Raw genomic sequence first — 26,097 nt, forward strand, 5'->3', positions numbered from 1 at the left:
ATACTGATTGGTGCTCTTGGCTGTTGTATTACTGGGCTCAATTTTAAATGCATGGTCTATTGTAAGCGTACAGTATCTGTGCATGATGGGGTCATTCAAAAGACTATGTGAACCCACAGTATTCTTGAGTGATTTAACAGTAGGATGAAAGAAGTAAGACACCCTCGGAAGTTCCTCGAGATCCATCAAAATTGCAGCTAAGATGGGTACAGCTTTACAGTTGCTTATATGGGCTGTTGCCAACGGCAAACAAACACTTGTGCTCTTGTTCTCTTTGCCACAATAAAATTCGTGGATTTATTCTGATGAAGTTAGACAAGTGGGATAAGCCACAATAATATGAAGGTAATGAATATATTTAATAATAAAAATATCATGTTAAAATGTTTCCGTCCTATTAATAGCAGTATAAGAGAATAGACTTTTATTAACTTTTCTGCATAGATAGAGGACAAAATCTGTTTCTCCCAAACATCTGAGCTCCCGTATATACAAATATTCTTTGGAATCATGTAAAATAGTTCTTATTTAGATATTTGGTATTACACTAGTCATGTAGTTCTGGAATGTGAACGTAGAATTAATTCCTGTATATGTTACATCAATGAACACTTTAATAGAAGATTAAAATAAGTTATCTTTGTTAATCAGAAGTAATGTAGGCATTAATTAATAAAATTTGTTTCCTCGAACGAAATGAAGCTGTCTTTAACTTGATAATACCTCATGCAGAATAAATAAGAAAAAAAAACATATCTGAAAGCTTTCAGATTTTACATTACGCCTAAAGTGGTGTTTTTTTAACGTTTTGTGTGTTACCTTTAATTGCTAAATATCATGTTCTTCGCACTTAAACCATAAAATTCAATTCAATAGCAATATCACTAAATAACTTTAAAATGAGAATATCTTTAGCTTTCGTACTGGAGATAAAAATAGTTTTTTTTTTTTTTTATACAGTGTGGCCATTGCTGGCTTTGAAATCGTTGAGTTTATTAATCAAAAATTCATTAAAGTTTTACAAAATCAAAAATTTCAAATAAGGGCTTCCAGATTCCCATATTCGGTGGAGGATTACGTTATTCAAAACTGGATGGCTCTAGTACTGTTGTTTTATCACAATGCGAGAAACAAACATATATTTATGCAGGTTCTTCATTATTTAATTTCTTTAAATTAAATACAGGGAGATAATATTTGGTGGCAACACAATGAAACGTGAATTGGACATTTCAAGTTTTCGAGTCAAAATGTAAATTAATAGATTTTTCGGGCTAACGCCTTTTGGATTAACAATTAAGTACACTCATATATATATAACTTTGGGTGTATAAATATGATCCCGTCCGTTTTCAAGCAAATAAAATATCTAAAATGTATTATTTTAAACTTTGGAGACTACTCTTTACAAACTGCATTCGATGAAGGCCCGGCCACCTTAAATTTTCAGCAGCAAGCGGCACAATTTTACTGCAGTTTTGTTTGTAATAAAACAGTGACATATGACTTCTGGAATGCTGTTTTTTTGGTACAAAACTCGACTTTTTTAATGATGTAAAAGTAATTTTTATTTACACATTAAACAGAATCCACGTATCAGTTGTTATCAATACTTTCAAATATAAATTTACTCAGATTCTGTTCCCCAACTGAACTGCGATGTAGCTGAGATTTTGCAAACATGTCACACTGCGAACTGCAGCATCACGTCCACGTCACATAACGTCATTGTGAAACAAGAGGTACGTCTTAAGGGGACTCATTCACCTTAAAACCCATAAGATGTTCGAATAGGTGACTGTTGCAAGAATTGGGATAACTTATTTATTTTAAAAGCAATTACTACCAACTTTTTACAGCTGTATACAGAATGTAGCTGCTTTCTCAAATAGTAATCAGAAAGTTTGTGTTGCCACAAATATTTTTATAATTTAATTCGCTTTGTGACAACATTTTTCGTCATGTTTCCACCTTGCGCGCACACTTTAAAATATTCTGTTGCATAATTTAATTCCATATTTAATATATAGCTTTTATAACATTTGGAAATTACTGTGAACCTAAAATTCTAAAAATTTATTGTTAAATTTTTATTTTATTTGGAGTTGAGTTTATAAAATGTATTTTATTAAAAAAATTTGTAATGCTTTCGTCCACAAAATTTTACAATATTAAAATATTCATCAGATTGTTGGTTCGGTTAGAAAATAGTGCCCATATAAAGAATTCCATCAAATTTCAAGTATGTACCATTAGCCATTTTAAAAATATCGTGCGCGCAAGGTGGAAACATGGCGAAATATTTTGTCACAAAGAGGATTAAATTACAAAACTTTCTGGTTACTAGTTTCCAAAGCAGCTATATTATGTAGTCAGCTGTAAAAAGTTGGAAGTAATTGCTTTTAAAATAAATAAAATATCCCATTTCTTGCAACAGTCACATATTCGAAGATCATGAGGGGTTTAAGGTGTATGAGTCCCCTTAATGTCCACTTTGTCTAATGTCACATAAAGGTGCTTATGTGCCGTCACACTGCGACATTATGTTATTTACATGCTGCACATTAATGTAAAGCCACATTGTGAAATTGATGTGGCGTTTAATTTCGGCTGTCGCGTTTGTGTGAAGTTACACTGTAATACCTTTTGTAAAGTCACACTGCGACGTTGTTGTAAGATCGTTGTCACACTACGATATTGTATATTCACTACGGTATTCCAGCACTCGAGTCTGTGTACTGGAAATTCTAATGATATGCTTATTTAAAATTATTTTGCGATATTGTTGTTGAATTTAATTTTATGGTTTAAATGCGAAGAACATGCTATTTAATAAATAAAGGTGGCACATAAATCGTAAAATTAACGCCTCTTTGGGGTAATGTAAAATCTAAAAGCTTTCAGATTTTATTTATTAATTTTTGTACATTACTACCCGTAAATGGCAATGAGAGCATATACTCAAAAAAGATATAAACTAGTACTTCTTCAAAATTGAAGAAGTTGCTTTTTAGTTTCCTGTGCAGAATGGTACATCGAACTTTTTTATAAAAATTAAACTGAAGGCGTAATCCATGTAAATCTCTTATTTATAATAGATAGACTGAATAACATTTAAACCAATCGAAACTCCCAGGATAGTTCTATTTCTAATGCAGAACTATTGAACAAGAAGACATTTTCACTACGTTACCATTTTATCACCTTAGCAAATATGGTATGCCTGGATGTAACAAACAAATACTATTACTCATAATTACTCAGAATAAATAAGAAAGAAAGATATTTATAAAGAAATAAAGCATTCTAAAAATACCCGTACAACATAAATTCATTTCCTGGATTTCCAAATTTCAAACAACTGTTTATTCAGCTATGATCGGTCATCGTAAATATGACGCAAAACACTAATTATAAAAAAATAAAATTTAAATTATTTTCATCAAATTATCGACTTAAAATTTAAAACAAAATACTCTAATATTAGCAACAAAAGATATAAGTTTAGGAATTTGAATGTCCTCCCTCATTCAATAAAGTTTCCTTTTATTTACGTGTATATATTATTACAAATGTAACTGAAGAAACGAAAATATTTCATTGGCACTCATACAAAAGAATTCTTTACGTATTTGATTTTAATTTTAGTATAAGAAACTATATATTAAGATATTTTTCCCTGTGGATTTGCTTCGTAAATCGTTTCAAGTTTCATCTGTATGTTAGTTTAAACGTTATTGTTTTCCAATAATGTGCGGTGTAATCTTCAGCACACATTTATGTAATATGTTCAGAGGGAAATATTTCGCAAAAGTATAACATAATAACGACAAATAGTAAAATTAGATAAGTACATTATTTTATTCTGTTGTTTCATAAATCAAGCATCGTTTTCTGGATGAACGAAAATGATGTTAATAATTTTTAATTAATTTTCTTTACCCACAGTAGCTCTAAAAATAAAATTATCTGGAAAAGCGTAGTTATAAAATTGCAGCAATTAAGATTTCGAAGAAAGCAATATATATTGGAAATAGTATTGAACTGATAATGCTAAATGTGCTTCATTTCCGAAAGTAATTATATCGAATGAAGTAAATAAAGATTTATTCTATTTCAGAATCCCATCTTTTGAATACCAGACCAATAAAAATATGGTTCTAAAATTTTCATTTCATTCTGCAACAAAATGACGCAAATTCGATTAGGATTTAAAAATAAAATTTCAGGACTTATCGCCAGCAAAAATAAAGCAATGTTTTATTGCTTATCAGGTGGAAAACAGCAGTTTTTTAAAACTGACTATGTAATGGAAAGCTGGTGTCATTTTACGACAGGAAGGGTCCACGCAACTTATCAGTGATGTTCTTGATTACAACAATTTGACAGAAATATGCGTTATCGACGAGGTAAATGATGTCAAATTTCAATATATACAAATATCTGTGTTCATTTTTAAGCGAATGGATTTCGTTACTGATTACTAAGACCTCTAAGAAGAATACGTTAAATATATAATATTAGAAAATCTCATAAAATTCTAACATTTTTATGCTAATGAAATTTCAAAAAGTGATTTTTACTGTTATTAAAAGTTTGTGTGTGTTAAAAGTGATTGAATGTGTTAAATTTTAGGCGCGTTTTATGAATGCTCAAAACTAAACTCAGCTGAGTTTCGGTTATTAAATTGTTAACGTTCAATTATGTGAAAGTTTTTATATTTTGTCTTTAAATAAAATATTAATTTATGTTATCATGAGAATATAGCTGATAACCAATAATTGTGTAATGCTTTATTGTTGTAAATGTAAATTAATATTTCAGCTATTTAATTGCAGAATAATTGTAAATACTGATGCAAACAACAATTAGTGTACAACAAATAAAGCAAATATTTTTAAACAACACTGAAAAATGGGAATTTTTTTGCCATTTCCACGAACAAAGTTAAATATTTTTTCAAGTACTGAAAAATGCAGTTGTCAAATGATAGTTAAAAATGTCTACAGTAATTAAAAAAAATATCCAAAATCCATGCAAAATACCTATTAATCTTATCAAAACTCTTTAAAGGTTATAAGGCATTTTCTCACTTTTTTCCGCATGCCCTCATGTTGTAACGGTAGCACACTCGGCACGTATTTGAGAGGTCCAGGTTTGAGTGCCGGCGAGGGCGTTGCACATTTTTTTACATTTCCTGCTTCAAATTAACATAATTTCTGTACAGTGGCGCCCGAACTAAACAAAAGGGTATGCATAATGATTCTTTACCACCAGGGTTTGGGGAATGGATCCAGTAATCCCCAGTCGCCCTTTAAAAGGGAGAATATGTAAGGTACTTTCTCTTTCTTTCCATTGTGTAACGGTAGCGCACTCAGCGCGTATTCGAGAGGTCCAGGTTGGAGTCCCGGCCGAGGGCATTGCTCATTTTTAATGCACTCCTGCTTCAAAATAATCAAAAGACTCACTCAACTTGGGACCGAAGTCACCCGAAATATGGATGTCTACAGCTAATTAAAATTCCATTTGGTAGCTGCCTTTCCGAAACGAGCAGTTCCATAAAATGGGAAAGCCCCGGGCGGTGCAGGGGTTGGTGGAAATAGTGAGAATAGAATGTCACCCGCAGCACTGTATATGATTTATGCTCTTGTTCGAGCTCTTTGCGATGTTACGCCATTTTGGGTCACTCTGGCTCCAGATTAATTGGAAGATATCTTATTTCAAGTATTATTTTAAAAATGGAGGTATGTTTATTTTACTTGACCTTGGAGTTTAATTGGAAGCCATAAACAAATAATTTTTGACAGAAGAACCGTATATTAGCATAATGTTTCACAAATATTTGTACTGTTAAACTATGCTTATATTCTGAGCGATTAGGCGAAAAGTTAATTCTCAGAATTCTCTTGTTAGTATATTATTACAAGGTAATTAATTAAGTTTCAAATTAATGGTAACAAGAATATAGAAGTCGCAAATTCAGTGATAATAGATCATATATTTCCATTACCAGTCTACAAAATATTCAGTTTGTACAGTACATCTGCAATTTTCGGAATAGCCTACCAACGGCTAAGCCGTAAAATCCCTGAATATTGGTAGTTTGACTCGGGATTCGGATCCCTTCGAACTGCAGGGGCATTTTCATGGTTATTCCCATGTGTAATGTATGTACAAGGCATTTACCCTTAGAAAGTTCTCTACAGAGGTATGTTTCTACTTAGTAAATAGCCCTCGAATGCTTTGTCATAAACAAATAATCCAAATCCGTTACATATTAACATAGCATATTAGTGTAACGATACCTGGATCAGTTATTTTCGTTCAGATTTTCTTCCTGCCTTACAAAATTTTAAGTATGTATGATATTTCGACAAAGAATAGAGATAATATATTGCTATATTATCTAAACCTTGTCAATCAAAATCTTTGGTGAAATAACAGCCTTACATATTTTTAATAATGATCATTCGTGAATGATCTAGCTTGCTGCCAAAGGATGAAAAATCAAATCCAGTCTACGAGTTGTGGGTTTTCGAAGCTGTAAAGTAAATCTGAACAACATATATAAAATTATATTTATGTACAATATTTTCATCTGCTACATATATGATTGCTCTAAAACACTACCTTTTTCTCTAAAACATCCTCCTAAAAATTAAGATGGCGCCACTAGCTTATTTTCTGTCCAGGCTTTCTTATCTTATCTGATCATTGTATCCTATCTCGTTCATTTGCACTTTTGCAGCTGACGATGGTGGTTCGGTAAAACCATCGAAACTAGTCAATTAAAAAAAAAAAATCACTGTGAAAATTTGAAACTATAGCGCTGATTTTTGTTGTTTGACTTCTGAATTAGTATTTGTTCGGCATGCTATTGTGTCTTAATTATGACTATTGCTAAGTTTTTCAATGAAACTCCTCTGAATAATGCAGAGTCACGTGATTAAGGTGGAGTGGTATTTAACTGCTGCTGAAGAAGGAGAGGAATCATATTATATGAGGAAAATATGTTATGTTAAAGCGCAAAGCTGGCATAAATTTGATTGAGCCAGATAAACTACTAATTTCAGTGGTCTTCTGGCAATAAGATATCAGTCAGTCAGTAAGGAATAATTCTTGCACTTACTTTTGCGAATGATTGAAAAGGATGCTTATCTAAGTGATTTGACAGAGGATAGATTGTAATGGCCTGAGTACTTGTAACGAGTATTGCACGACCGGTAGGCTTTTCACAATCTGCCGTTGTTAGCATTATCAGATTTCATAATCTGTCGTTTTTAGCATTTGTTCAGCGAATAAATGACGCTGAAACCATCTGTAGACGCCAAGGCGTTGGCTGCTCACACGCCATCAAAGAAAAAAGATGTCGGAGACTGTGACTGTCCCTCTTGTATAGCAAGTAGGCGCCAGACAGTCGCTCAGCTGACAGCCTAATGCAATGCATTTCCAGCTGCAAGTGTTTCGGAACAAACAGTTTAGCGGACACATCTGTTGACTAAGCGTCATCGTCAGCTACAGTGCTCCCTAGAATACTGAGATTGGACCATGGATAAATGGAAGACAGTTGCCTGGTCGGATGAGCCTGCTCTCATTTGTCACGTTGATGGTCGTGTCATAGTACACCGTATTCCAGACGAACAGTTGCTGTCACCCTGGACAGCAGGTCATACACAGGCTGCGAGTGGTGGTATTAGGATTTGAGGGACGTTTTTATGGGCGGCTCTGTGATTCTTAGTTGCGGTAGAACAGAACATGAATGTTGCTGACTATCTGAACATAATAATAGCGGATCAGTGTACCCTTACAGTGCGTCTGTCTTCCTAACTGGAAATGGAACTTTATGGCAGGAAAATGCTCCACGCCACAATGTTCGAATAGTGTTGTAGTGGTTCGAGGAGAATAATGATAAATTCCAATTAATGTCCTGCCCACCTAACTCTCTGCATCTTAACCCGGTACAGCACATTTGGGATGTCATGGAGCGGAATTAATTTGAGATGTCATGGAGCGGAATTAACTTGGAATGTCATGAAGCGGAATAAATTTGGGATGTCATGGAACAGAATTAATTTGGGATATCATAGAGCGGAAGTTGTGATTTCAAACCCTACCGTGTCGGAATATCTCGACTTTGCGTTATTACTGCTTAGACATTTGGTTTAACCTGTCTCCAGTCACCTACCACGAACTTGTGCCATCCATACCAAGGAGACTTGCAGCTGTTTTGAAGGCCAAAGTTCGTGCAACGCTTTATTGAGTAGGTGATCACAATGTTTCGGCTCTTCAGTGTACATTTCCACGCAAATAATTTTTTAATACATTTGAAATTTACTCTTAAACTAAAAAAATTAATCATAACTCAGTTAATTAAGTTGAAATAAATAAAGCAAATTTTAAGCAATTACGTTTGATACATTACTCATTATTTTCTGAAGTAAAGAATAACATATTTTAATTAAAAACTAGTGATTCTCAATTAATGAATCCTTAAAACGCATCTCATTCTTCTACGCGAAATTCTCTAAGTCGTCTAAATAAAGTTTCCATTCTTTAGAAAACGTAACATCTTTAGAAAAGTACCTAAGAATTTTAATGTGAATGTCCGCAAGACTACTCATTATACATTTGACTACAATCAAATGAAAATTAAGTAGCAAAAATTTAATATAATTTTCCATTATAATGTTGAAAATGGAGAATTTAGCTAAAACCAATTAAAATGTCAAAGACTGTCTTACTTTGACTAATTCTAATTCCCTCAAGAATGTACATGATAAATGCATTACGCTAATGCTCTTGACTTTCACTACAAGTGAAACCGAAATTCGCTGGAGGGCTTTTTGTAATCAAGAGTTTTACATATTTGTAATAACACATTTATCGTCATTTAATCGAAGGTTTAATATCTTCAAAGGATTTCTTTATTTTAATGAGGACTCGAACTTTTACTTATTTTTTTTTTTTTTTTTTTTTTTTTTTTTTTTTTTTTTTTGCATATAAGTAATTACTAAATTTAGGAAAACAAGATTCTTTTAATTTTCATGGCAGAAGAAAAAGAAGAGGAAGCTTAAGAACGTAAAATGTAAGATAAATTTTAGTTATTTACATTCGATTTACCTCGCATTATCCATTTTCTTCAACATCCCATCTTTCTTGTGTTTGTAATAAATCCCTCGTTGCTTCTACACAAGATGAATCAATTACTGAAATGAAGGAAAAATTACAATAATAGGTGCAAGATTTCTACGTAATAGACAAAATTAATAAAATGTGTTCTCATGCTTGAAATTAGAAAGAAAACTTGTACTCCTTCTTGATAATAAAATCTTGCTTGGTGCTTTCATTACGTTAGTTTTCATATCATTCTAATTAATTTTGTTCAGCGTTTACTATGCAGAATTACTGCAGGATCAGATTGTGGTTGTAATCGTTTTAGAGTATATAGAAGATAACACTATATTTCACCGAAAGTTATCATTACAGGATTAATTATTCAAATGCAGTTTAAATTTATTTCTTAAATTATGGATACCTAATTTAATTAACACTTTCCCGCCGGCGCGGGCCACCAGTGGCCCGCACTAGTCTGTCTCATTTAAGGCGGCGCGTACCACCGGTGGCCAGCACTAGTCTGTCACATCGGGCGGTGCATACCATCGGTGGCTCGCAATTGTCTGTCTCATCGGGCGGTGCGTACCACCGGTGGTCGCACTAGTCTGTATATCGGGCGGTGCGTGCCACCGATGGTACGCATTCAATTGTGTTATTAGACGCAGAAAATTAAAATAATGAAAAATTAACGTTTATTTATTATAAAAGCATTTTAATAACAGTTATAATTAATAACTATTAGCAAACTACAACTCGTATACAGGTCTGAAAAGGTAATAATCGCCCGCCGCCAGATGAAACTCGGCAAAATTTCAAGCGCCTTCTTGTGGCGAAGAACATAAAAATTGGCCCCTGCGTGAACGTTTTAATTTAGTTGTTTCTCTTGCTGTTTTCTTGTCCGTCAAGAATGGTTGCCGGAGCCTCTAGGAGGTTGGACTTCTACGTCTACTCCAATTTTGAGGGAGAGCACTCCCTAGCGGACGGTCCGAGTGTCTCCCACCCCTCTACCCTACCACCAAACCACACGAGAGGACTTCCAGCTCGCCATGCGTTTAGAGTGCGCCCATACCGCAAAGACACTAAGCATTTCCAAACATCCATGCCTCCTTCGGGATTCGAACCGGGCCCTCCTGTACCACAGTTGAATTAGTTTAGTAACGATTTGAATTAAATGAATGTTACTTTTAAATGCAAATAATATGATATAACAGTGCAAGCATGTTTAAGCTATTATTATTAATCAATGAGAGTATTCAGCGTGATGGCCGCAGCTAGCAAAAAATAACTGGGACCACTTAACGCACCATTCTCAGCAGTCGTATTTAACTCTCTAACCGGCAAGTCCGTATATATACGGCCTAGAATATTTTTTCTGATATCTGTAAGAACGTATTTATATTCTTACGTATATATATATTATAAGAACATATATATACGTGTAAGAACGTATATATACGTTATATAAGTGCATATTAAAACATGCCAAAGAAATTAAGGCAATATATCAAAAGTGCACAAATCCGGGTATGAAATACCAGCAGTATATTTACATTAAAATAAAAAAAATATGTTCTCATAGTATATTTTGGAAATTTGTGCTTTCTTAGCGAAAACCCTGGCCTCTCAGAGGGCTGATCTGCTGAAATATATACTGTATGTATTTTAGAATGCTGCCATTTGAAAATTAAACATTGATAACGAAAAATTTTATCACAATACATTAGTTTGCGACATTATTTCATAGAAAAAATTATCATAGATTCACAAATTTGTGTCTATTAAACTTCGTAAACTGATTGACCGCCCTATCCTTAAAGAAGAGCATTTTTTATCCCAGCATTTGTGTTGCTTCTACACTGAGCAAATACAGGTAAAATTTAACATGCTTTCCATAGTAGTTTTGTATGTTATGGTAAGCATAAAAGTGAATGGAATCAGTGGTTCACCAGTTCGTTTTCCAGAATAATGTGACTTTCATTAATGTTATAAGGTATTTCTCCCCACTTTCCCAGCGTGCCTTCGTGGTGTAGTGATTCTGCAGACTGGGCTGGTATTCCAGAGGTCCTTGGTTCGATTCCCCGCGAAGGCATTGCTACTTTTTCTTCCTGCCTGCTTCCAAAATATACCTAATGTCTCTACAAGTGGCGCCCGAACTAAAAGGGTGTTGGATGAGGTTTCTCCACACCCAGAATTTGGCGATTGAGTCTCCTGAAAACCCCAATATCCCTTTAAAAAGGGTAGTATATAAGGTATTTCTCCCACTTTCCTAGAGTGCCTTCGTGGTGTAGTGGTTCTGCACACTGGGCCGGTATTCCAGAGGTCCGTGGTTCAATTCCCGGGGAAGGCGTTGCTACTTGTTCTTCTTGCCTGCTTCCAAAATATACCTATGTCTCTACAATGTAGCCTAAACCATACACGTGAGGTTACTTACTTTAGTATCAAAGATAATCCTTGAAAAAAAGGGAACAATTTTCGTTTCGCCTGACACATTAGATCCATGTTTCCCAAATTCAACGGCCGTGAAAGCATCTCTTATTACCTCAGTGTACTGCATCCGTCAATGGGCTTGCTAATCTCTGCATTTCAGCTCTTGATAAATTTGCAAAGATAAATTTGCAAGAGTCGTATTGCTATATTTCGCGCAGTATTATTCAGAATGTTGTCTGCGCTAATTTTAACTATAAAATGTGGAAAGAGCTCTTGCTGAAGCTTTGAAATTTTCTGTCTTAACTAAAAGATGCCTTTCGCATGCTTCTCTAAATGACAAATAATCGCCTGCAGTCATTTTCTAAGCAATTATGGTGTCAATCTGTTCAAACTGAAGAATATTATTGGCTTTGTTTCCTTATGGTCATATAAAAATATTTCAGATGTAAGCGTCAAGTGAATGTGTGAATTACAACATTTTTATCGCTTAAATTGTCATATTTGACAAGCTAAACAAATCACTTCCATTTTATTTTTAAGATCGTTGTCATATATCTCTTAATATACAATGATAGTTATCAATAGGGATTTCACAATACGATAATTTTTCAGTGGGAAATCCCTATTGCCAAGCGATAAATTGTGAACCTCTGATTTTAGTAGTATTAGTAGTTTGTAGTAGTAATAGTAGGCGTAGGAGAAGTAGTTGTTATTGTTGTCGTTGGTAGCAGTATTACTTCATTTCATCTTCGCATATGAAATTTATAAATATAGAATTCAGGATCTAGTTTAACATTACCATGGATATACCTGCATAAAGGAATAAATAGATTAATCTTAGGCACCCTTCATTTTAAAATAAGAATACAGATCTGACGTAAGGAAATATTAAGATACGGAAACCAAGCTTTTGAATATTTAAGCGCTAAGGAAAGAAAAGCAATACAACAATTTTCTCACCGAACATTCTTCAAGCTTATAATATGTTTATACATTAAACATAAATATGTAAATTGAAAATTGAAATTTAAAATAATTATTATATCCAAATTTTAAAAAAAAATGAAAGGTTTCAGATTTTAAAGTCCGCCCAAAAGGACTAGTTCAGGTTTTTACACTCTCCCTGAGCACGCAGTCTACCAGTCAGCTGTTACCTTTACTCTACTAACCCCCTTTCTTTTTGTCTTTTTAACTTTATTAGTAAGCATCATTTTCATCGCTCTTACGCCATATGCAATTCAACAACAACGGAACGGAATTTTAAAACATGTAGCAATAACCTATGTAATAATAATAACAATAACTATATTATAGCGAATACTAAATAATATTTTAAACGTATGGGGAATATACATTTGGAATTCCTCATGCAGCGCTAAGTGTTGGCATATATTCTCTGTTTTTTCAGTCTTTTCTCAGTTCGTCATATCAACTTTCAAGTATTCTTACTAAGATATCTTTACAATTTTTTTTTGCCTCTTTATTAGTAACATTTCGTGTGTTTACTTTATTTATTAAATATCACATTCTTGGCTCTTACGACACATAAAATTCGATTCAAGAGCAAAATCACAAAATATTTAAAAAACTGCATATCTTTGAAATTTCCGATAGACAGTCTCGCACGCGGGAGATAAAAATATTTTATCCCGCACAGTTTTACCACTGCTCGCTTTGAAATCGTTGAGTTTGTTAATCAAAAATTCGTTAAAGTTTAACAAAATATGAAATAGATAATGAAAGCAATTCAAAATTCGGTCTTTCAGGGCCCCAGGTTCGGATGGAGGACTAGTTACCCAAATTTTGATGGCTCTAGGTACCGCCCTTTTCATTCATGCAGAGTCGTCATTGTTTAATTTCTTAAATATAATACAGGGCGATAATATTATTTGATGTCAACAAGTTTCGAAACTAATATCCCATTCGGGCTTTTCCGTTTTCGGCTAAAAGTAGCCTTAGAAGGACTTTGCTTTCATCCAGTCCAACTCAAGAAAGAGAGATACAGTCAAAAGTCTTTAATCCGGACTCGTCGGGACTTCGGCGATTCCGTATTATCGGTTTTTCCGGATTATAGATCCTCAGTTAAAATCTGGTAAGATGGCATTCAGAAATTATAAAATTAAAAATAAGAAACCGTTATTTATGAAATAAAGAGCAATTATGATCTAAACGGGCATCAAAATTTACAAAAGAAAGCTTCATATTTATTTTTTTACTTTATTAAACATTTCTTTCAACGCGCGCATGCATAAAGCATACATTACGCATACTCCAAATTAGAAAATTGCAACCAGAAAACTATTTTATGTGTATTCGTGATATTTATAATGACGAGGAATTTGATTAAAATCATCTCAAAGACGGAGTACATTGAGATGAAATACTGCATTTAGTAAGGAATTAGAAGCCGAATAAAATAAAGCCCTGAAGATAAGGATAGTGCTGACAGATCAACTTCCAGTTCATTGCGCGCCGCGAAGTTCCCCTCCCCCCCCAGAGCAGCGTGAAATTGATAAACAGATTTCGGAATGGTTAGAGAAACAAAGGATATGCCTTTATCTATTTTTTGCAGCAATTCCACTTTTTGTTTGATGGTCATCGAAACATGCTTTCGCTTTGTAGATCTTTTGGCAGCTCCAGAATCGGAAATTCTTTTTGACATAATCGAAAGTTCAAGCTTACTTTTATAAAATTGCTGTAACAGTCTGCAAAAAATAATAAGCGGATTCAGTTAGAAGATTAAGGAACAACACATGCAGCTTTGAGATCCAGATTACAGATCATTACGGATTACGGACGTCCGGATTAAAGACTTTTGACTGTATTAATTTTATATAACAAAATCCTCGAAACTGTGCATTTCGAGAAAGTTTGATATCTGTTTCATGGAGGGCTTTAACTATGCATTCGACGAAGCCTATCGGATTCCTTCAAATGCAAGGCATTTTTATTTGTGTAACGTAATAAATTATCAAATTAAAAAGTGTTAAGTGTTTTAAATTATTTATTTAGCCAACTCCCAATTTTGATGCTGAGATTATTAGGGCTGAAGTGTTATTCATTTGGCGTTGCCTGTAAATTAAGTAAATCAATAGTTTATTCGTATTTGTCTTCACTTTTACTTCACAGCCTTAATATCCATCTAGTTCGAGTGGAAATAACATGTGAAAAGTCTAATGACATAATGAGATAATCACCAAAAATGCGTAATGACATAATGTAAACAATGTTAAAATTTTACAGGCGTTACTTATTTATTGTATAAAAATATGTTTTACAGATTTAATTTCTACGCTTGCTACACCTTCCTCAAAAGCAATTCAAAAATGTTGTTCTACTTGAAACTTGGCTCGCTTTTGATGGTCACGATGGTTGTCATATCTGTAAGTGTGACGACATCAAAAAGTATTGGGCAGCAAGAGAAAGTGCTCTACCCATCTGAATTTGACGTAAGTATAATTGAATATATTTTGTTATTATTACACGATATTATATAAAAAATTTCTTAAAACTCAAAGATACAAGAAAATCTTAGTTCAAGATAGGAAAACAGAAATGCAGAGAAAACTAAATTTTGAACATACCTATGGTTTCAGTAAAGAGGAGCCCATGTATCTTTGTGAAACGTTTTTATTCTCTGCTTTAATAATTGTCTCTGTATTGACAATGTTAAAGAGAAAAAGCAAAAAAAAAAAAAAAATTAATTAATTAAGCACTCATAACAAATCTTAGTTTAACCTCAGAAACTCGACTCAAAACTCAAAATGGTGCTTGTTTAATCCACCTGAAAATAAATTTTATGTTTTTTCCCAGTTCTACCCCCCCTAGAGCTAAACTGTACTCCAAAATGCAACCAAATTCTTCCTAAATTTCTCCTCAGCATAAGTATGCTTTCTTTATGAATCAATAAAAACAGCCTTAAATTTATATTTCTAATTCTAATACTCAGTCATAATAGCGTAGGAGATTACCTAAAAGGATTAGCTGATAACCATATTCAAACCGTATAAAAAAGTAAATGTTTAAAAATAAATACTATTGCATTTTTATATAAAATATCAGATCGAATCAGATTATGTTATCAAATTTCATTATAATATTAGGTTGGGGAATGATGTTAGGACTTCTTTCTTTAGTACAATTCATAACTCAAAATGACTTCATTGTTGAATAATGCCTTATGGACCATAGTGTGTCTAGTGAAATACACTCACGTTTGTGAAAATTGCAACACCAAGAAGGAATCGTCATAATTGAATGCAATTTAATACACAGTTGAGTGGTAGTGGTACAAATAAATGATTAAATGTTCAAAGCAAACAAACAAGAACAAGAGATCAGAATCAGTATTTTGTGTGGCCACCACGCGCCGCAATAAGTGCTGCTACACGACGTGGCATGGAGTCAAACAAAGTTTGAATGTCTGACTGAGGAAGAGCATTCCATATCGTTTGTACGCGTACCCAAAGTTCGTCTGCAGACGCAACAGGACGAGGATCACGAGCAAGACGCCGACCAATGACATCCCACACATGTTCAATTGGCGACATATCCGGGGAACACGCAGGCCAAGGAAGAAGCTGTACCTGCTGCGCTGCAAAGAAGGATTTAACAATCCGAGCAGTATGAGGGCGGGCATTGTCCTGTTGAAATACAGCGCCTGGCAAGCTTTGAAGGAAGGGAACAGCTTCGGGCTGTAGAACTTCACGGATATACCGGTTGCTGTTCAGATTGCCCACAATTCGTAGCAATTGAGATCGTCTATGATATGCTATGGCGCCCCAGACCATAACTCCGGGTGTTCGTCCACTGTGGCGTTCGATAATGCACTCCGGAAGGTGGCGTTCACCGGCATAGCGTCTGACACGAATGCGGCCATCATGGTACTACAAATTAAAGCGGGATTCGTCAGAAAACATGACTTGCTGCCAATTAGCACGCCAGTCTCTATGCTGATTGGCCCATTGTAGCCGCAGGCGGCGATGGTCGTGCGTTAGGGGGATCCTGTATAAAGGAGTCCGTGCGCGCAGTCCACACTGCAGCAGACGTCTACGAATTGATGAAGCACACAATGAAACACCTGTAGCTATTGACCACAGTGCTGCCAATTGTCTAGAGGAAGCTGTACGGTCCGTCCGCGCCATGCGGACCAGGTGTCTATCGTCGCGAGCTGACGTCACATTTCGGGGTCCACTCCCGGATTTCCGAGTTGTCCGACACTCGTCCGTCCACTGCTTCCAAACGTGCATCACTGTGCTGCTGTTACGCTGCACACGAGAGGCTACTGCACGATACAACAATCCAGCTTCACGAAGGCCGATGATTCTCCCTCGTTCAAACTCTGTAAGTTGTTCAAATCTCGCTCTCTTTCGTCGACGAGGCATAAGTACAGATTGAGTTAACGTTTACCACTAGCAGATAACCACCGATAACCATACACGCCTCGCTACAGCCGTCTATTTATTCGGATCCATTAGCCGTTCAGAGGGCGCTGCTCAGCATACGCATGCGCTACGGATTTGCAATTCTAATCATTTGCATATCATGCGCTACTTTGCATTTCCTGAAAATTTCAGCTCACTCGCGTAAGTCCTTCATGGTGTTGCAATTTTCACAAACGTGAGTGTACTAACATACGAAATTTAATAACTTAGCTAATACACATGAAGCTTTGTCAAGGAGAGTAAGAAGTTTAGAAGAACTAGTATGTACTTTTCAAATTCTTCCGTTCTTTGCGTAAATGCTTTCAGTATGAAAATAAAAACCTGGCAGCTTTTTAAAAAATACTTAATCCTGATATTGAATTACACAAGACGTTTCCTTCTGAAAATAATAAGAAAAACTGAAAACAAATTCAAATATACTTTAACTCTTATTCGATTCACAAACACTTTATGTTTTACTTTATCTGAAGCAAAATATTTTATTCTCTTTAAGATAGGTTCCTAATAAATCCACTACATCCGCACCAAAACCAAAATGTGGAATCCTCTGTTGAATTATTACTAATGGAATCATTCAGTAATCTGTTAAAAAGGTAAAAAATAATATATAGTGGTAAAACGTCAGACGTTTGTTTTTACCAGAGAGTGTCAATTTTATTCTACGTTTCTGTTACATTTTTAAAAATTTGCAAGGATTAAGTAAGCTTAATCACCCAGATTTATAACTTTCAATAATGGAATCATGTAAATAGTTTCACAATGACAGGCCTCTAGGTTGATATGTAGAAAAACAATAAGATAATTGCTTACATTTTGAGTAACAACATTAACTTAAGAGTATAAAAAATAACTTAAGAGTAAAGATGCACTCAAGTTACCTATTAGATATAAACAATACCTTGCATCCCAAGCAAAATACAGCGTTCATTTTTTTTCTAAAAACTTTTATCGATATTTATCCTTAAACTAAACAAAATTTCAGATTATAATTGGTGTGTCCAGACCAAATATAATCTGAAATTTTGTTTAGATTTTTGTTAAGTTAAATTTTGTTTAGTATAATTCTTAGGTGTGTCCAGACCGGACGCACTGTGCAGCATTAACCCTTTGCGGCACAGTGCGTCCGGTTTGGACACACCTAAGAATTTCCTTCTGTCCACACTGAAAAATTGAATGAAAACGGATTTATAAGTTACTCTGAACTTTCTTTATTTATAGTAGATGGCAGCTTAACACAACCCAGTCCATATATTTTAGCCATGTTTAGTTTTTTAAGACCCTCATTTTTCAAACAAATCTTCCAGATTTTTTTAGGGTATAAAAGGAATTGTTTGAAACGAAATTTCCATGTTATTTTTTTGGCTGTGTGCTAATCTCCTTATTCCATATTATTTTTAAATTTTTACCTTGGAATCTTGCCTAAAATCAAACTGCGGACCCTAGGTGTGCCCAGAAGGGGCACACCGATAATCTAGGACAACTGAGAGTCTATATTCTTTGTTTCTCCGCATCTCTTCGGTCAGTTCATTGACAAGAATGCCCGTTTCAGCGCTTTTTTCGAAGCTATTCAATCAATGTGCCACTTTGGGCACACCCACAGAATTAAAACGATAAGTGCTATCTTCACAAAATTTTACTTGTGTACTCCTCTAGGCCTAATTAGACTGCCTACCTTTTTTTTTTTTTTTTTTTTTTTTTTTTTAAATCAAAATTCGAACTTTAAAAGGTAGCGTGCCGGAAAGGGTTAAAGCTTGTTGACATCTTAACATTTTTAATTATGTTTCTAATATACTGATTTCGCATCTTGTGATGTTAAAATCACTTAGTTATTGCACTCCAGTCGAAAATTTTGACATTGTAACTGTCAAAGTGTTTCTAAATTTTTCCTGATCTAGCGGAGCTTCCACAGAAGAACTAAATCAAATCATCAGCTTAGAAGTTACATGTAATTATACTTAGTATGAGATTTATAAAGTGAGAAATCTTCAGCGATATGGCATAGTACTACCTCTTAATAACATTTACATTTTATATGAATGAAACAGAAAAGTTACGGTCTAATTATTATGTCATTTCTAAAAAGCATTGAAAACTTCGATCATATGCTAAAGATTTAATTAACTTCCCTATGTTTTACAACTCTTAAAATTTCGCTGTATGTCAAGTCAGTAATAAATTATTCAATAGTAACTGAAGGAAAATAATTGGTGCTTAAAAAATGATTGCAATCTGCTTTGTTAGGTTTACTACAGATGCCTCAGTAATTACATATGGGAATTACACATACACGCGCATATATACATGTGTGTATATATATATACATACTTATAAGTGTATGCTTACTTTTAATTCATTTATCTAAATTACACATATAGATATATATACACACACTAACCTAGAGATAATTAAAACACAAAGCAAGATGGAACAAAGTTATATCCAGAATATAATTTTTTATAGTAGTCTTTAAAATAACGCAAAAATGAGGAACTAATTGATTACGAAATATTTGAGATTACTGTACAGAAGTTTGGAGATTAAGTGAAAAATGTTGTTGTATGTATGATGATATATAATATTTTCATATATATAATAACATGGAATGTGAATATAATTTAAAGGTAGTTTACACAGTTAAACAATTTTATGAATTTTAAATCATATATAATTGAATTCAATTTGAAAAACTGTTCCATATTGTTAGAAAATGTTTTGAGTAACATACCAATTGATTGATTAGTGATTGGTTTCATTTGTTAATTTCTTCTTATGGCTAATATGTTTTCTCTTTCAGTCTTCGCAATGATATCATACTTTTGCTGTAGTTTCATTTACGGTTAACTCAACCATTTGTTCTCAAATCATTTCCTCTAAAACTACACTCTCATGTACACTTTTCTGTTTTCTGCACTCTGTAGTCAGTTCCTTCTAATTTTTAATAAATTTTAAGCCCGCTTTTTTCCAAATCTATTCTTGATGTCTTCTTGATCCATATTCCTTAGAATCCTGTTTCGCATATCTTTCTTCCTGTTTCACATTTTCATAGAATTTTCCACTTTCTTCCAGTTAATAAAGTTCAAAATAGTAGAACTGCGCTAAAATTAAATCACTGCACTTAATGTTTAAGACGAGTGAGTAAATAAAATCATCTTTTCTTGATCAGAGACAAATTTAAAGAGCAGAAATGTTGAGTGTGAATTTCTCAAAATTTGTTATAAGAATGTAAAGTAATTGTGACGAGTTCTACAAGTCATAAAATTATGTGGGTTATAAAAATTATCAAAAAATCATGCATTTATAGCATTTAGAGATAATGTTTAGCATAACTGTTTAGCTTACACTAAAGTATTTAATAATTATATTTTTATTCGATATTGGTATCTTCTGTTCATGAATTACTCATTTAGTTTAAATAAATAAAATTCAGATATGCATCTTACAACATATAAAATTGAATAAATATATTTGTACTCTGAAATACCACATTTAAACTTCATTTAAATTATTCATACAGAGAGTTTGTATTATCGCTCATTTTTCGCACTGATTAAATTAAAATTCAAAGTTAATTACATAAAATTAATATTTACAGCACTATTAATTTAACTTTTAGTAATTCTATGTTTGTAAAATTCAATAAATTAGTTCTTCACATGAAACATTAGCTTCGATAGAGCAAAAATACAAAAGATTCAAATATATAGTTATTTGTATTGTCTATCAGAGAAACTTCTGTATTTTTTGTAAAATGTAAAAGAATATCTGCGCAATATAATAAGGCATAATACATGCAAGCGCATGAATTAATAAATTTAAAAATAGTTTTTATAATCTTTTTTTTTTTCAAATCTAGCCCTACAAACTGTGATGTTATACGTTACATTATCATTACAGTAACGTTATATTATCGTTACTTTAAGATTGCATTTTACTATGATGTTATACATTCATTATTTTAATAATGCTAAGAACAAAATTATTGTTACATCTTTCATTCTAAAAACTTAATCACACAGTCACACATTCTTCTCTTAGTATTTTCCGTATCTATTTTAATAGTGAGATCTTCAGATATCTGTTGCAAAGGAAAAATTAGTGTACATATTTTAGTAAATATTACAGTTATTATACATATTATTAAGTACGCAGACAAAATGGTAATACGTAACACTTTCAGATCGAGAATAAGCCAGGAATACTTCAGCGAGTGCAGAGCAGCAACCAGAAAGTAAGTTCATGTAAATTTTTTATCCAATAAATATATAAACAAACAGAATAAGAATTGTATGCCCAACGATACACAAACCTGAGTACATTTTGAAGGCAATTTTGATTTGGGAAAACAATTTTCATATTTTATTTTATGAATTTTTTAATGTCATTTCATTTAGTAGTGGTCTGATTTTTTGTATTATTGCAGTGCAAGATATGTATATGTATCTTCTGCATTGATTGTCTTGATGTATTCTGCATTGTCAATATGATAAGCAGCAACTTCTATATAATATTTATTACAGATAATTATTGAGAAATGTTCTCTATCTTTTTCCATTATAATTAATACTTTCGAAATCATTTTCAAGACATTCTAAAGGAGGATTAATACTATTATTTTTCATTAGAATGTCTTGAAAATGATTTCAAAAGTATTCTTAGGCCTACAGGGAGAATTCAAAAGTATAATAGATTTTTATTTTGTGCACAAAAAGGATTTAAAATTAATTATCAATCTTCATACGAGTAACAAAATTCATATTCAAGACATGCTAAAGCCATTTCATCCTCTGATGAATATCTATTAGTTTTTCTCTTTCACTTCTCCCAAATCTAAAAACCATTTTTTCTTCTTATGTGTTTCTGCTAAACAGGAGGCCATCTTGGATTTGTTTGCTGGCTTTAATTTGCCAGCGAACTTGTGTGCACTGACATCTCAAGTTGTAAGGTCTATTATATCAAGCGTAAAATAATCTGTTCTCTTATTTTGCATTTTTAAGGTGATATTAAGACTACTTTTCAAATCTCTTACTTTATAAATGTATGTTGCAGTGATATTTTTTGCTATTTTAGTAATGTTAATGAATAACATGTAGCTGTGATTATTTTTGCAAATGTTAATATTGTGTATATTTCAGATATAGTTTCTCTTTTATATATCACATGGCAAAACTACAAATGGTAAATAAATAGACTGTACCAGTATATAATTTAGTTTTAAATATAATTTCATGCATCTTAACTAAGAAGTTTGAATAATATATCTGTATGCAAGTAATGATTTAAAATATTAATATAAAAAACGCTGGAAAATAAATTTCGCTTCAACGTGCCTAGTATTACACATTAGCTGGAGTAATCCATAACTTCTTATGTACATGCTTATGAAAGAACCTATATTAAATTATAATCCCTTTAAATATATACTTGCGATATGATTAAAGTTAGAGATAATTTTCAAATTTTTACTTGATAGCAGAAGGGTACTTTTATAAAATAGTTACGGTTTACTATAAACATCTTTTCCTTTTTTTCATTCAAATAGAAAGCATAAAATTAAAGTAATTTTGAAACATATTATAAATATATATACCACATATTTATTATATGTTTATATATTTTCATCTTGGTAGTTAAAATCCTTTGTTTACACATATATACCTAATTATTAAATTTTGCATGCTTTTCAGCCTGCTATCTAGTTAATTTTAAACAAATATTCAATTTAAAATAGTTTCGAGAATAATTTACACAGATGCTGCAACGTCAGTTAAATAAAATACGATCTTTTAAGATTATTCCTCTTCTTCAACACGTTAAAAACTGTTTAATTTTGCATGTCTTTCAGTTTCATTGAAGAACTATCAAGAGATAAAATAATCTAATAGTGAAGTAACAATAAAGAGGCCGCCCAACAGGGATAGTGATTAGTATCTCTGGCTGCCGTACCAAAGGGCGCTGCTCGAATCCCAGGGAAGACATGAATGTTTGTAAATTTATAGTATCTGTGCAGCATAAGAGCATTTTAAATATGCGGCGAATCAAAAGTTGTCTCGAGAGGTTGATGTTAAGGAAAGAGATGTGTAAAACCATCGGATCCGTTCCTCCGGAGCGATCTTCTTCAAAATTCGGGGGGGGAACTGAAAGAAGAAGTACTGTTGCTTGTATGATGCTCAAAGCTCTTGCCAACGAAAAACGCAATTTTTTACTGCTTGTCACAATGAATTTTGTGAGCTCTTTATGTTATTGTCAGACAAGGGTTATAAGTCACAACAAAAGCTTCTGAAAAATCATATGGAAGATTTAGAATGCGCATAAAACGCACAGATTTCTTAAAGATGACATTAAATTCTTGCTGTTTAATTTGCAAGCAAAAGCGTCATGTACTTGGTTGTCTTGCATATTTGCGCCATATATATAAATAACAACCACCAATCTCGAAAGGACTTTGTGACCAGCCTGATCATTTTAAAGTGCCTTGCTCCTGTCTACCAGCGCTGATTCCTGATTCGCCAATTCCTGATCGAGGCTTCTCCACATCCAGGATTTGGACTTTCTTCTAAGACTTTCTCCACCAGAGAGCGACACATCTGATTGCTAACTATTTTTCTTCTTTTTTCTCCATCTCACTGCGCCCTCTATGGGATTCATTCAGGTACTTTTCAGCACCATGCCCATTGTGGACTTCCTTCAGGTTTACAGGGAAGTACTGCAAATGCAGTAGAACCCCTGTATAAATACCTCTGCATCAAAGTATCAAAGAGAGGACTTTTGGGTCATCGCATATTTAGAGTTCCCCCATGGCGAATAGGCACTACACTTTTACAAACATCCATGCCTTCTCCGGGATCCAAATCCGTAACCTTCGGTTTGGCAGTCCAGAGTCGCTAACTAATCCCGGTTGGACGTCATAGAGAGTCTCTGTTATATAATTAACTACGCTAACAACAGCAAACTCCGGAATTTATTACAGTGATTGTTAAATTCTTAAGTTAATATAAAAGTTTCAAGTTTTTTTTGGCTGCCGCCCAGTCGGTACAGTGGTCAGGGAAGCTGGCTGCGATGCCGAAGGGCCTAGGTTCGAATGCTGGAGAAGGCATGGTTGCAACTGTACGTCCCTTCATAGGAAAGGCGATGGTGTCCCACCTATTAGGAGCCTCCATAATAAAGAGACCACCACATCCGGCCTTGTATAGATTGTAGCTTGTAATTAATTTGTAATTTGTTTGTTTGTTTACATTTGAATTGTTCACAATCTGCCATTGAAAAAAAAAGACTTTTTTGGCTTTGTTGATAAGATGCCAAAATATTTATCAACCGAAAAATAAGCGTGGTCAATACAAACAGATTTTGATTTTATTCTCGACGTAAGTATTTAATAGCGTTTCTCATGCAGACTTTCCCACGTTGAATTAAAAAATTCGAAACCAATAGCATCCTCAGTCATTTTTCAATATTAATTTAATGCATTCATGAAACGATACAAGAGATTACTCAACTGAGTTGAATATTGAGTAGGATAACTTCACTGTGTAATTTCTAATTTTCATTTCGACTGCATTTATGAGATGATTCTAGCAAATCAAAAATGAGTTACCCATTCAATTTAGTCCATCTTTTAACTTACTGTTTAGTTTGCAAGCAAATTTGCTGTTTAGTTTGCAAGCAAATTTGCTGTTTAGTTTTCAAGCAAATTTGCTGTTTAGTTTGCAAGCAAGTTTTCTGTTTAGTTTGCAGTCAAATTTACTGAGCCAATTTCTCGGATAACATAGGAATAGAATATAAATACTCATATACACGATTCCAGTTTTAAACTTGCTGTAATGATGTCAAGTAAAATTATATTTATTAGTTGCCATTGTTTTGTATTGGAAAGAGAGGAACATAGCACTCATATAATAATCTGCAAGAAAAAGTATACTGGCAACCACTTAAAATGTTTTATAAACGAAAACCATGTTTCTTTGAATTACCAAAAACCCGTTCATTGAACTGTGTGCTTTGTTTGTAATAAATTGCTCATTGTTCACACCATTATAATATATAAGTTTAAATACAAAATTAAATAAAAAATTATAATCCTAATACGTTCCTACGTGAATAATCCTTTTTATTATGTAATTCCTTTAATGTATGAATATTCTTTTCTTATATGCTAAATTTAGCTTCCTATACATATGTACTAACTTTTTTTATATTCGAAATGTGTACAAAGTGCATCCATTTAATATATTCATTGGAGAAAATGCTACTTAATGGAAGCATGTTGTATTCAAAAAACATGTATGGATATTCTTGACCTTTTTCCACTGATCATTTGATCTGTACACTCATTTTACAATTTTTCCTAATTAGTCAAGCATCTTGTCACACTACTTACCTGCAATCATAACTTTAGTGGATATGTTCGGTTGCGATCCTAAAAATTATGCAAATAAAATGTACAAAATTGTTCATTTTACTCTCGTCACGGATTTAACAAAAGTTGCATTTTATTGTTGTCACTGATTTAATTATAGTTGCTTAAAATACTGTACCTGAATACGTCGCTTCCATTTACTTATTTTCTATCCATGCCCACCTCACCCCAACTAGTCGACCACTCTGCCTTTCCGTTGAGAGATCATCTTCGCCGTCTTCTCCACTCAGCTCTTTTCGCATGGTTTAGTTTCTTCCAGAAATGGACGAGATTAAGTTTCCTTTCTATTCCCATTTCTTCTTATTATATGCAACAATAACGCAGGGCGTTTAACCGTAAACGTTTACTTCAAGCACGAGTTCCTTTTTTATTCTTGGTATTTTAATGAAACATTTTTCCTTCTGGCCTTTGATTAATTTCGTCAACTATCACTTTTGGTATAGGAATGGAATGTGTTATCTTGAACATTATCATTTTTGTGATAGTTATCTAAGCCTAAATTTAAAATGCCCGCTTTTATATTGAAACTGAAACAGGACTTTTAGAATATTATCAGGTCCTTTTTCGTGATAATTATAGTTCATTAACATAACATAATTATGGGCTTCCTCTTTCCGTCAATTTAATGGCACTAAAAGGTCCCCCAACTCGTCGAGTCAGGCATAGGAGTTCAATCTCTGCCCTTGACCTTGGAGACAG

General features: G+C 33.4%; 1 protein-coding gene across 2 annotated transcripts in view; it reads left to right on the top strand.

Annotated features, from left to right (window-relative positions):
* Window positions 1–26,097, top strand: part of LOC118199508 (prohormone-1-like) — a 174,996-nt gene that overhangs the window by 145,831 nt on the left and 3,068 nt on the right. The window contains exons 2-3 of one of the 2 annotated variants that reach the window (XM_085813854.1): window positions 14,822–14,990; window positions 21,163–21,213. In XM_085813854.1, coding sequence (XP_085669980.1) covers window positions 14,868–14,990; window positions 21,163–21,213 — 174 coding nt within the window. In that variant the 5' untranslated portion in view covers window positions 14,822–14,867. The remainder of the gene's footprint in view (window positions 1–14,821; window positions 14,991–21,162; window positions 21,214–26,097) is intronic. The other variant, XM_085813859.1, reaches the window with a different exon arrangement.

This window comes from Stegodyphus dumicola, chromosome 1, assembly GCF_044657685.1.
Source record: "Stegodyphus dumicola isolate Sdum_Otavi_A_Nest chromosome 1, ASM4465768v1".
In the NCBI taxonomy this organism is placed as follows: Eukaryota; Metazoa; Arthropoda; class Arachnida; order Araneae; family Eresidae; genus Stegodyphus; species Stegodyphus dumicola.